Source organism: Ranitomeya imitator, chromosome 2, assembly GCF_032444005.1.
Source record: "Ranitomeya imitator isolate aRanImi1 chromosome 2, aRanImi1.pri, whole genome shotgun sequence".
Classification (NCBI taxonomy): domain Eukaryota; kingdom Metazoa; phylum Chordata; class Amphibia; order Anura; family Dendrobatidae; genus Ranitomeya; species Ranitomeya imitator.
The window spans coordinates 418,386,258-418,399,581 of NC_091283.1; the positions used below are offsets into that span (position 1 = coordinate 418,386,258).

Below are 13,324 nucleotides of genomic sequence, written 5' to 3' on the forward strand. Positions count from 1 at the left end.
TATCTGAGGTGAACATAGCCAAAGACTATGACTAAAGACATAGCTTTGCTGAATGCCAAAAATTTTTTGTCCAGATCTGGCAAAACACTTAGACTGCGTTGAGCTTGGTTAGCACCTAAGAGTGCAGCATATACCCATGGGGTTCTTCACTGCTCTCTAAGGACCCCAGACCACTGATGGCGCTAATACTTCACAACCACAACTTTTGGTGCTTTATATATTTTATTAGGATTTTTAAAAACACTAAATTGAAAAATCATAAAAACTTCAATCTTCCAAATTATCCACAAGTCGCAATGGCCAATATCACACACCTACTGTGACGGGGTGGCAGCAGGAACGGTGTCTTCTATGCAGAGAATATACAGTATATCTGGGTGGTAAGGTTTCCATTCTGATATATTAGGAACCCGCCCTGTAACACAGATTGCAAATAACACTACAGAGCAATCTCCTAGGGCTGTGACATGTGGGACCGAGAACAATGGCCTGAGTACTTAAAGGGGTGTATAGTATTACAAAACATAATTGCTTTTTATCTCTACAGTGCCACCGTTTTTTTGGAAGAGATCAGCCATGTTTTTATAATCCAGAAGCAACCTCTTTTGCTGTAACATTCATGGGAGAATTGGTAATTCTAAAATTTTCAGTAACTCAGCAATCGTGTCCACACAGGGGCAGCTAAAGTCTACTGGGCCCTTGTAAGAAGTGCATTCGGGCCACAGAATAATGCATTGCAGCACCACACTAAACATCAGTACTCTCCCCAGCTGAGGAGTCCCTTCTACAATATAATTATTGTTTAAATTCCGCTCCATATTCAAGACCTTTGCTTGCTGTCATGAACACATCAAGCAGTGACCGGAGTGCATTCATCACCCCGTATATCTCCAGATATGCCGTTTTAAGGCACCCCCAATAAAATGGGGGTCAGCACCTCGATGAATCCTGGTGAGGAAAGCATTGGTCACACGACCACAAGGTGGAACAGATTATATATAACCATTTTGTTTTTCTTTTTTTTCAGTGCTCCTTTACTTTTTAGTGTTTTTATTCTGAATCTTCATTATAGCAAATTGGGTATACAAATAAAAAAAATCTGAACCGTGCATGCACAATGATGAGAATCCATCATGTCGAAGTACTGGTTACCTTCCACCATAATAAAAATGGAAGCAAGTTCAAGATCTGGACACAGGGCTCCTGGCATCGTCAGCGTAGAAGGCGACCTGTGTGTCCTCAGCAGGACCCGGATAATACATAGGCGGCAGTTCTCGAATAGTCCAGTCTGCAGTAATTAAAGCCACTGATGTCCACACATTATACAATGTAAAAACAGCAAACTATTGGATGGGGCGCGACTGCCGCCACCATGGATCATCTCATTAAATCATCTCCAACGGACAACATAGGCTGTGCGATACTGAAATCCCGCTGTTTAGTAAAGAGTTCATGAGCGACTACTATGTCTCCTGCTGTTGGAAAGGCTGTCCAAAGGGCAGATTTACCACCCCCGAAAGGCTGGAAGAGGCCCCCCCAATGTAAACCAGAGACGGCAATGCAGTTTGTCACATTTCACAAGGAGCAAGATGCTCCCTTTCCCCTCCCTGTAGGAATAGTGGGCAGAGCGTTCCGGCACGGGCTCCCTCTGGGGGTACAAGAAAAAAAAAGAAGAAGCAAAAATACAAACTTTCCAACTGCACGAAGTGGGCATGAGGTTAGGACGCGGCCACCAGCTGTGGTTGGGGTTTGTTCTTGATGACTTGTTTCTCTGGTGAAAGAAAAAGAGAATAGTCAGTTTCCAAGTGCAGATTGCGAGTCAATGTAAGGCTAAATGCACATGACTATTTTTGGTGCGATTTCTTCCTGTAAAGAAACGGACACTAGTCAGACTGATGGTATTCATCCAATCCCTGTATGTGTTGGTGCTGTCTAACTGCCGTGAGACATGCAGTCCCTGGGACGCGAACATATTTATCGAGCACGCAGAAAAGACTTGGTTAGCACACGAGCATGCTTGGATAACGCCTTATACGAGCACATCCGCTCATCACTAGTGGGCATAAAACAGTTAAAAAGGAGCTCAGAAAAAGCTACTAACGCTAGTGTAAACTAGGCTCACTAACTGATTTCTCAGTTAATTCATTCTGCAGCCAGGCCAAACAGTACACATTTTTTCATGAATCCTTTATAAAGTAAAAAATGTGTTGGATTTAAAATACAAACAAACAAACAAAAAAAAAAAAAAAAAAAACACCCAGACCAGCATCACTCCCACTCTCCAAGAGCTGGCGTTCTCTTGACATTATGTCACGAGAGCACTGCAGCCTACCAGTGGCCCTGACAAGCAGCAGCCTTAACTGACCCATCAAGGCTGATGTCAATAGGCAGCAGTGCTGCCGTGACATAACATCACAAGATCAGTAGGGAACACAGCGCTCAGAGGAGCAGCGCCGCTTCAGGAGGCAAGTATCAGGGACATTAAGGCCGCTTAAAAGGAGCCGTCTGGGAGCAGCAAACCTCTTTAAACAACTAAAATCCAAAAAGTCCCACATAAACCTAAACCCTCATGCGCACAGTATGCACTAGGACTTTTTGCACTTCCACATGCGTCTGACCTCATACTGTATGGATCAGGTAGGAGAAACAAAAATCCTGGCATGCTGCATCACCCACCACATTACAGATGTATGCTCCTACTAGGAAGGAGGCAGAGGTATCAACAAAGAGCTACCTGGAGTGGTATCGGCGGGGAGCTTGTCCTTGGGAGCTTCTGGGAGATCCAGGTCTTCCTGTAAGGAAGAAAATGTGAAACGCTTATTACAATCCAGCATAACACATGGCGCCATCACACGCGTTTCTCATTTACGCAGTGCACCCACACCACTGGGTTTACCTCAATCTGTGAGTAGTGACGGACTAACATACACCCAGACCGCTGACATACAGACCACAGGCATAGGATAATAGAAGGCGGATACTGCTGATTTCTATGAGCTCTGCATTTACCTAATATTTATGGGACCTTGAGATGTTTCCTGAGACTTTAGCACCAAACAGGTGCAGCTGAGTCTGTAGTCAGATAAAGGTGTTGTCCACTACTAGGACAACCCATTCTTGATCACAAAATGTTTGGCCCACATAAAATAAAAAGCCTATACTCACCTCTCGTACCGTTCCCCATGGTGTTGGCATTCACAGTCCCGGGGCTCGCATGTGGTTGTTGTGTCACGTGACACCGGCAAACAATCAGGGTTGGGGTCACTGCCCCTGCCTTAGGGCAAGAAGAGGAAGTCTGGGAGGCAACTGAACTCAGACTTCCACTTTCTGCTCAATTCGAAAGGAGTCGGGGACAGTGACGGCAGCGCCGATTGGGTACCAGCGTACCAAAAACAGCACTGAAGCCCCGGAAGAAGGCGTGCCACCACTGCGGGAACAGCACCAGCACGGGAGGGGAGTATAAACTTTATTATTTTATGGGGATCAAGCGAGGGGTATGAGAAGAAGTTGTCAAAGTAGTGGACAACCTCTTTACTAGCTAAATTCTCTGATCTCTGGCTGCCACAGATTTCTAGATTCATGGAGCAGCCATTGCTTTGTATGTTGTGTCAGATTTCCAGTAATAAAGGGGGAAGACAAAGGGTTGCAACACTCACTATAGACATCTTCCATGCTGAGGTCATAGGCTTTACTAAAATTTGTATCCACAACCTAAGATCATTGGATTTACCCTTTACCTGCCTTTATCCATAAGCGCAGCACAATTGGGTTTTTAGTAACAATACCATGGAAGTTTGACCTCAGTAAACATTATACCCTTTGGCACAGCGCACAGATTTGCGGCACTGGAAATGTAATCTTCTCACTTGCATTTATGATGTGCAAGAAGAACAGTTTGGCTGGATTTACCCTCACAAAGGGTATTATCCTGTGCCTCTCTATTCAGCGTTGGGAGGCGAGAGGGACTGCCAACATGGCATCACCAGCTGCCTGTTATTAACGCAAATGTGAAAAGTTTTGGACGAAAAGAAATTGCAGCTACATGCACACCTCTATATCTGGGGCTGTACTTGGGGTGGGTGCAGGAAGGGTTGTAGAAAGGAAAAATGTTATGTAACTTCTGCCCTTAGGTGCTACTCTCACCTGCCAAATCATGGAAAATCAGAGCCCTGTGTACCTGAGTGATGGCCTCCAGCTCCTCCAGAATGGCCTCCTCGTCTTCTGTCGTCAGGCTTCCTGCTAGTAGTTCATCAATTTGCTGCGAACAGAGAAGCCGTGTTCATGTTGGGTCTCCAATCACAGATCAAGCCTTACAGAGCGCCATGTCCCCACCACGACATATATACAAGAATGCTTTACACTTACCCGCTGGTATTCTATTCCTTCCTGGGTTTCATCCATGATCCTCTCCACTTCTTCGATGGACATAACCTAGTGGAAATAAAAAAAAAATTATATACACGTTAAGCTCTTTCCCGTCAACAGGGACAGAACCGGCACCGAACCTCAACGACAGACCCACCTCATGCATCTTCTTCAGGCAGTCGTTACCGATCTTCAAACCTTCAATCACTTTCATCTCGATTTGTGCAAATTCTAGGTCTTCCACCTACAGGAAAAAACAAACATTTACACTAATGGAAACAACTGATTTCAGTAGTGATGGAAATGGTATCCTCCAACCCATCCAGATCTTCTCTAATTCAGACAGAGTGATCAGCCTTATTACTAAAGCCACAATCCTCCACAACATTGAAGACTGCATCAGACCTCTGAGGTGTCCAGCGGCATCTGGCAGCAGATCTTATAGTCCTGGAAGTTGAGAGGTGTGACCTCCGGATATAATCGACCAGAATGAGATCTGGGAATCTGGAGACAAGTCCTCACCGTTTCCTCACGGACCATTATACCATTATCTTATGCCAGGACCAAAGGCAAAATCCAGCTACCAAAAAGTGTAAAAGCCATCCCACAGCGACAAGATGTACCCCAATCTGGATGGCCCCATCTCTAATGCCCCAGTATGTTCAAAGTACTATTTACTTACTCCAGGGTATGTTCTCATTTTGTTTCTATTCTAGGTTAGTTTGGTTAATGACCACAGAGCGATAGATATATGGCACATAATGCAGTACGCACACACTGGTAACAGTACCTAAATTCAAACAGGAGAATGAATCCAACTATGCATAAAAGGTGTATGAAGTAGAACAAGCATAGAGGCCCTATGTCCCATGGTACTCAGTAATGCACACCTAAAAATAAGCAAGTAGCAGTATAGTACTATCAGTAAACCATGTACCTAAATATGCATTATAAGCAAAAAAAACCCATAACACCTCCGGGCAAATGGCCCTAAGATAACACCTACAGGCACAAAGAGAAAGCGAATACCCTACGTGTGTCGCCACAGCAGTGGCTTCATCAGGGATGACACAACACAGGGTACTGCATTATGTGCCATATATCTATAGGGCCTTACCACTGAGTTCAGGATCCCATGTCGGCACTCTGTATGCCTTCAGCACATTTTGTATATCTAGCAGTTTATATACTCAGATAGTGTTGTTTATTTACGTGTACTGTGTTACGTGCCATCTATCTATGGGGCCTTACTAGTGATCTCAGGATCCCATGTTTAGTACTGTCATATGTTGCATATTTTAGCACATTTCCTGTACCACAGTATATTTTTCCATGTGCAGCTCTATTAGCTATTTAGGCCTTATTTGTGTTATGTTTTTTTTGCACTTTATTAATATGCTGTCCATATAGGTCACTGAGATATATATCTGTATGTGTTCCTGTTTTCCCCCTTTCACCTTGTGTACAGGCACTTGCCATATTATAGGCATTGTTCTAAGTGTTTTTAGATGTTTTTAAAATGATCTGTCCTGTATTTGCACCTTAATAGAGCTGTGTTTTTTGTACAAATCCATGCTGTTTGGTGATCCCCTTTTTGTATGGCCTCTGCTTTTTCTTGTTTTTGTGACCTTTCTTATAGCTGTGATGCTCTGTGTTGTGTCCTGACATCTTTCTCATAGTTGTGATGCTCTGTGTTATGCCCTGACATCTTTCTCATAGTTGTGATGCTCTGTGTTGTGTCCTGACACCTTTCTCATAGTTTGGATGCTCTGTGTTGTGCCCTGACACCTTTTGTATGATAGTTGTGATGCTCTGTGTTGTGCCCTGACACCTTTCTATCATAGCTGTGATGCTCTGTGTTGTGCCCTGACACCTTTCTATCATAGCTGTGATGCTCTGTGTTGTGCCCTAACACCTTTCTCATAGTTGGGATGCTCTGTGTTGTGCCCTGACACCTTTTGTATGATAGTTGTGATGCTCTGTGTTGTGCCCTGACACCTTTCTATCATAGCTGTGATGCTCTGTGTTGTGCCCTGACACCTTTCTATCATAGTTGTGATGCTCTGTGTTGTGCCCTGGCACCTTCTGTATGATAGTTGTGATGCTCTGTGTTGTGCCCTGACACCTTTCTATCATAGCTGTGATGCTCTGTGTTGTGTCCTGACACCTTTCTATCATAGCTGTGATGCTCTGTGTTGTGCCCTGACACCTTTCTATCATAGTTGTGATGCTCTGTGTTGTGCCCTGACACCTTTCTATCATAGCTGTGATGCTCTGTGTTGTGCCCTGGCACCTTTTGTATGATAGTTGTGATGCTCTGTGTTGTGCCCTGACACCTTTCTATCATAGCTGTGATGCTCTGTGTTGTGCCCTGACACCTTTCTATCATAGTTGTGATGCTCTGTGTTGTGCCCTGACACCTTTCTATCATAGTTGTGATGCTCTGTGTTGTGCCCTGACACCTTTCTATCATAGTTGTGATGCTCTGTGTTGTGCCCTGACACCTTTCTATCATAGCTGTGATGCTCTGTGTTGTGCCCTGGCACCTTTTGTATGATAGTTGTGATGCTCTGTGTTGTGCCCTGACACCTTTCTATCATAGCTGTGATGCTCTGTGTTGTGCCCTGACACCTTTCTATCATAGTTGTGATGCTCTGTGTTGTGCCCTGGCACCTTTTGTATGATAGTTGTGATGCTCTGTGTTGTGCCCTGACACCTTTCTATCATAGCTGTGATGCTCTGTGTTGTGCCCTGACACCTTTCTATCATAGTTGTGATGCTCTGTGTTGTGCCCTGACACCTTTCTATCATAGCTGTGATGTTCTGTGTTGTGCCCTGACACCTTTCTATCATAGCTGTGATGCTCTGTGTTGTGCCCCGACACCTTTCTATCATAGTTGTGATGCTCTGTGTTGTGCCCTGACACCTTTTGTATGATAGTTGTGATGCTCTGTGTTGTGCCCTGACACCTTTTGTATAATAGTTGTGATGCTCTGTGTTGTGCCCTGACAACTTTCTATCATAGCTGTGATGCTCTGTGTTGTGCCCTGACACCTTTCTATCATAGTTGTGATGCTCTGTGTTGTGCCCTGACACCTTTCTATCATAGCTGTGATGCTCTGTGTTGTGCCCTGACACCTTTCTATCATAGCTGTGATGCTCTGTGTTGTGCCCTGACACCTTTCTATCATAGCTGTGATGCTCTGTGTTGTGCCCTGACACCTTTCTATCATAGTTGCGATGCTCTGTGTTGTGCCCTGACACCTTTCTATCATAGCTGTGATGATCTGTGTTGTGCCCTGACACCTTTCTATCATAGCTGTGATGCACTGTGTTGTATCTTGACACCTTTATATTACAGCTGGGATGCCAAGTTATTCACTTCACCTGTCAGTAGTATTGATGCTATAGCTGTAGGTGCATTTGCATCACAATTATTACTTTTCTCAGGTCGCTTCATTGTACAGACTGAAACGGCTGTCAGGATAAAATGGTTGACAGTACAAACACTAGGGCCACACTAAGACCTAAAGATCCTGCACTCCTGCAAAAGCATCGAGGTTCAACAATCGGACTCACCATTTTCTCCAGGTTACTGATCTGATTATCCGTCTTCTCCAGCAGCTGCTCTTGATATCGCTTCTTCTTTAGCAGCAATTTGGCTTTTCTAAAGGATAAAGCACAAAACGTGACTGAATAACTTTCTAAGGCTAGGGTCACATTGCGTTAGGGAAGTCCGTTTAGCGCATAGCGCTACGGACTGCGCTAACGCAATTTCCCAAAAGGGATCACGTTAGCCGATCCCGCTAGCGCAGATCCCCGATCTGCGCTAGCGAGGAACGGGCCGCGAACACTGCAAGCAGCGTTAGCGGTCCGTCACTCAAATGACGGCACATCGCTAGCGCACGCCCAATGTGGGCGTGCGCTAGCGATGCGTTCGCCATTACAGGCAATGGCGGCGTTAACGGACTATGTTACACCGCGTTATGCCACGGTGTAACGTAGTGCGTTAAAGGCGGTCACATAACGCAATGTGACCCTAGCCTTACATGCTCTGTCTATTAATTCTGATTAGTTATCAAGATATCTGTTTGCTGTCATTGACACTGCCTGCACTTGTATCCACCTCTATGAAGGGAGTTTTCATCTTGAAAATTACGGAAAAAAAATAAAACAAAAACGTTTTAATTACACAACAATTAAAGGGCTTTTCCCTATCAGGACATCTATTCTCATGCTTGTGCAGCAGCTCTCCACCTGATCACATGGAGGCGATCGTCTGACAGCTATCATACTCATGTCCTACTTGTGTGTGGAGAACTAATGCACAAACCCTTTAAAGGGAGTCTGCCTCCCACAAATGCATCAAACTAACCACACCGTGTGAGCGGGCACTGATGGCCTCCGTTTGTATCTGAATTAACAGTAATTTTCCGGGGCAGTACACAACTAACACGTACAGTCGCAGGGAGCGGCCATAATGAAGCACTGGCAGAACCTACTCTTTCTTGCCATCGTGCAGCAGCTGTTTGGCCACCTCCCGCTCTCGCTGCAGCTGTAAGGTGATCTTCTTTTGGTACTGCTTCAGCTTGTCTCTCTGCTGCTTCAGTTGCTGCAATAAACGAGGAAAAAAAGCTTGTAAGAAAAGGATGAAAAATACGCAAATCAGGAGAACGCTGCAATACCAGACACGGCCATGGACAAGGGTGGCACTGTTTCTGGGGAAAAAATAAAGGAGCAGATTTTTAAATATTTTTTAGGCATGGAAATGTGCAAAGGATTTCTATGCATAAAGGGGAACAGAGAATTGATCTTTATTGTTCTTGTTGACAAGAAAGTCATGAGCTCCGCACTATATACAGTGATCCACAGAGACAGAAGATTAATGGAGGTGGATACAGGAAGGCTCTTAATCTGGGTCACATCTACCTGAGCAGTGAGCTTTCAGACAAGGGGATTACAGTAATCCCTCCTAATACCCACTCCTGCCTGTTGTATCTGTGAGCAGAGTCATTAACTGAGACACAATGTCCAACTATTATAACAGTGCAGACGTTTGGTTTGTACTGACCTGTATTATACTCTAGAGCTGCACTCACTATTCTGCTGGTGTAGTCACTGTGCACATACATTACATTACTTATTCTGTACTAATCCTGAGTTACATCCTGTATTATACCCCAGAGCTGCACTCACTATTCTGCTGGTGTAGTCACTGTGTACATACATTACATTACTGATCCTGTACTGATCCTGAGTTACATCCTGTATTGTACTCCAGAGCTGCACTCACTATTCTGCTGGTGTAGTCACTGTGTACATACATTACTGATCCTGTACTGACCCTGAGTTACATCCTGTATTATACTCCAGAGCTGCACTCACTATTCTGCTGGTGTAGTCACTGTGCACATACATTACATTACTTATCCTGTACTCATCCTGAGTTACATCCTGTATTATACTCCAGAGCTGCACTCACTATTCTGCTGGTGTAGTCACTGTGCACATACATTACATTACTGATCCTGTACTAATCCTTAGTTACATCCTGTATTATACCCCAGAGCTGCACTCACTATTCTGCTGGTGCAGTCACTGTGTACATACATTACATTACTGATCCTGAGTTACATCCTGTATTATACTTCAGTGCTGTACTCACTATTCTGCTGGAATCAAGATAGGAAAAAAAAATTCTTTATGGCATTTCTGCAATACAAGCACACATTGGCATATATACACATCAGAGAGGCCGAAGAGTGAGGGCATAAGGAAGGTCAACAGAGGCCGAAGAGTGAGGGCATAAGGAAGGTCAACAGAGGCCGAAGAGTGAGGGCATAAGGAAGGTCAACAGAGGCTGAAGAGTGAGGGCATAAGGAAGGTCAACAGACGCCGAAGAGTGAGGGCATAAGGAAGGTCAACAGAGGCCGAAGAGAGAGGGCATAAGGAAGGTCAACAGAGAAGGAAGGGGGCCTGAGGGAGGGCAACAGAGGCAGAAGCGGGCCTGAGGGAGGGCAGCAGAGGCAGAAGCGGGCCTAAGGGAGGGCAGCAGAGGCAGAAGCGGGCCTGAGGGAGGGCAACAGAGGCAGAGGCCCCCTGAGGAAGTGTTACGAAACGCGCGTCGGGGTAAAGGAACGGACATTGGCACAACAAACACTATGTAAGTAGTCAAAGGCTCACCTTTATCGGCTTGTTATGGTATTCTCCATGGTGTTTACTTCAAGGCAGCTAATTAGTGAGTCATATGTTTACAGCAGTGATTACGGTAAATCTTTTCAGCACCTATGTTAAATAACACTTGCTGTCACTAGGGGGCTGGATGCATTAGAGACTATTGGTGTCCAGCTTATAGTTACATTCAATAACACAGGCTGTCTTTGGTAGTGAGCTAATGATATATTCAGGTGTTTTTTGCTTTGTGGCCATGTTGTAAATTTCCGTTCCGCTACATGGGAGATTTTCCTTTTACTATTTTTGTTTCATTCTGTAAATTATTAATAAACATTATGATATTAATATTGCTAAAAACATTGTGCTTTTAGTCTTTTTTGCGTTTTTTGTGGCAAGCAAGGGTGGTTTCACATTTGCGTTTTTGTGGTAAAAAACACATGCGTTTTTCCCCCTATATTTAACATTAAAAACGCATGCGTTTTTTGTATGCGTTTTGACGCGTTTTTGCAACACATGCGTTTTTTTCTGCATACGTTGTGTTGCAGAAATGCAACATGTAGTATTTTTAGTGGCGTTTTTTGCAGCAAAAAAATGCATTGCTGTCTATGTAAATGCATGCGTTTTTAACCACATGCGTTTGCATGCGTTAAAAACGCATGCTTTTAAAAAAAAACAAAACAAAAAAACACACTGATAAACCACCCCACACCATAAAATTGATAAAGGAATCCTACCCCTAACCCTACCCCTAATCCCTTTAAGGGTAGGGTTAGGGGTAGGATCCCTAACCCTAGCTCTTTCTGTTTATAGTGGGTTTTTTACTTTATTTTCATGATTGGCAGCTGTCACACATTTATCTGCATGCGTTTAAGAAACGCAAACGCATGAAAAACGCATGTAAACGCGTCAAAACGCCACGTTTTTTTCACATGCAAAAACGCATGCATAAAAAAAACGCAGCGTTTGTACGCGTTTACATGCGTTTTTTCACCATGCATTTTTTTTTTAAACGCATGCGTTTTGAAACGCAAGTGTGAAACCAGCCTCAGACTGTATTGTTGGATCAGAGGCAGAAGCGGGCCTGAGGGAGGGCAACAGAGGCGGAAGCGGGCCTGAGGGAGGGCAACAGAGGCGGAAGCAGGCCTGAGGGAGGGCAACAGAGGCGGAAGCAGGCCTGAGGGAGGGCAACAGAGGCGGAAGCGGGCCTGAGGGAGGGCAACAGAGGCGGAAGCGGGCCTGAGGGAGGGCAACAGAGGCGGAAGCGGGCCTGAGGGAGGGCAACAGAGGCGGAAGCGGGCCTGAGGGAGGGCAACAGAGGCGGAAGCGGGCCTGAGGGAGGGCAACAGAGGCGGAAGCGGGCCTGAGGGAGGGCAACAGAGGCGGAAGCGGGCCTGAGGGAGGGCAACAGAGGCGGAAGCGGGCCTGAGGGAGGGCAACAGAGGCGGAAGCGGGCCTGAGGGAGGGCAACAGAGGCGGAAGCGGGCCTGAGGGAGGGCAACAGAGGCGGAAGCGGGCCTGAGGGAGGGCAACAGAGGCGGAAGCGGGCCTGAGGGAGGGCAACAGAGGCGGAAGCGGGCCTGAGGGAGGGCAACAGAGGCGGAAGCGGGCCTGAGGGAGGGCAACAGAGGCGGAAGCGGGCCTGAGGGAGGGCAACACAGGCGGAAGCAGGCCTGAGGGAGGGCAACAAAGGCGGAAGCGGGCCTGAGGGAGGGCAACAAAGGCAGAAGCGGGCCTGAGGGAGGGCAACAAAGGCAGAAGCGGGCCTGAGGGAGGGCAACAAAGGCAGAAGCGGGCCTGAGGGAGGGCAACAGAGGCGGAAGCGGGCCTGAGGGAGGGCAACAGAGGCGGAAGCGGACCTGAGGGAGGGCAACAGAGGCGGAAGCGGGCCTGAGGGAGGGCAACAGAGGCGGAAGCGGACCTGAGGGAGGGCAACAGAGGCAGAAGCGGGCCTGAGGGAAGGCAACAGAGGCAGAATCGGGCCTGAGGGAAGGCAACAGAGGCAGAAGCGGGCCTGGGGCAGGGCAACAGAGGCAGAAGCGGGCCTGGGGCAGGGCAACAGAGGCAGAAGCGGGCCTGGGGCAGGGCAACAGAGGCAGAAGCGGGCCTGGGGCAGGGCAACAGAGGCAGAAGCGGGCCTGGGGCAGGGCAACAGAGGCAGAAGCGGGCCTGGGGCAGGGCAACAGAGGCAGAAGGTGACGCAGGCGGTATAAGGGCTGGCACTACTATTAGTTGTGGGCACAGAGAGTAATACCAACAGAGGGCGTGTCAGTCACTGGGAAGGAAGTTCACCCGTCAGCGGGTGTGTTATTACCAGCACGGCCTTGTCCTGCTCAGTGACCCGGCTCCGTCTCTTCCGGCCGAATATGTTGCCCATGTTGCCCCCCGGTCGCCGGTCTCCTCATCCCCTCCTGTCCGGGGCCTCCACGCCGCGCTGCACCCTGGTACTACCGGCTTCGGTACGGAAACTCTTAGGGGCCAAGCCCTTCCTATTGACGTCATCGCTGCAGCCTGCCGGGAAGTGTAGTCCTGTAGTAGTAGTGTTTGTAGCAGATCGTGCCGGTTATTGGCAGACAGCGAGTGCACGGCCAGGTGTGCGCACAGACACTGCACCAGGACTGCAGTGTGCCCATAGGACCATTCAGACGCTCCATGCCCAACTAGTGCCACATGCACCCTGAATATTAACCCCTTCACACCACAGCCACTTTTCATGCTTTTGTTTTTTCCTCCTCTGAGGCTGTTTTTGTAGGATAAGTTCTATCTTACAATGACTCCGTCTATTTTT

General features: G+C 46.8%; 1 protein-coding gene across 1 annotated transcript; it reads right to left on the reverse strand.

Moving 5' to 3' along the window:
* Positions 1-203: 203 nt before the first annotated feature.
* On the reverse strand, positions 204-13,005 carry CHMP6 (charged multivesicular body protein 6). Its single transcript, XM_069750794.1, has 8 exons — positions 12,851-13,005; positions 8,868-8,977; positions 7,945-8,032; positions 4,523-4,609; positions 4,366-4,431; positions 4,178-4,258; positions 2,735-2,792; positions 204-1,771 (listed from the first exon to the last, which is right to left on the reverse strand). The coding sequence occupies exons 1-8, from the start codon at positions 12,911-12,913 to the stop codon at positions 1,719-1,721; spliced, it is 606 nt and encodes a 201-aa protein (XP_069606895.1). The 5' UTR covers positions 12,914-13,005; the 3' UTR covers positions 204-1,718.
* Between the last annotated feature and the right edge of the window lie 319 nt (positions 13,006-13,324).

Bases quoted from the DNA above. Each gene is read 5' to 3' on its own strand.
- CHMP6 (XM_069750794.1), bottom strand. From the start codon at position 12,913: ATGGGCAACATATTCGGCCGGAAGAGACGGAGCCGGGTCACTGAGCAG. The intron at 8,978-12,850 runs GTAATAACACAC...CGTTTATTGCAG, and splicing joins AGCAGGACAAGGCCGTGCTG to CAACTGAAGCAGCAGAGAGA. The intron at 4,610-7,944 runs GTGAGTCCGATT...TTTTTCCTGTAG, and splicing joins TCAGTAACCTGGAGAAAATG to GTGGAAGACCTAGAATTTGC.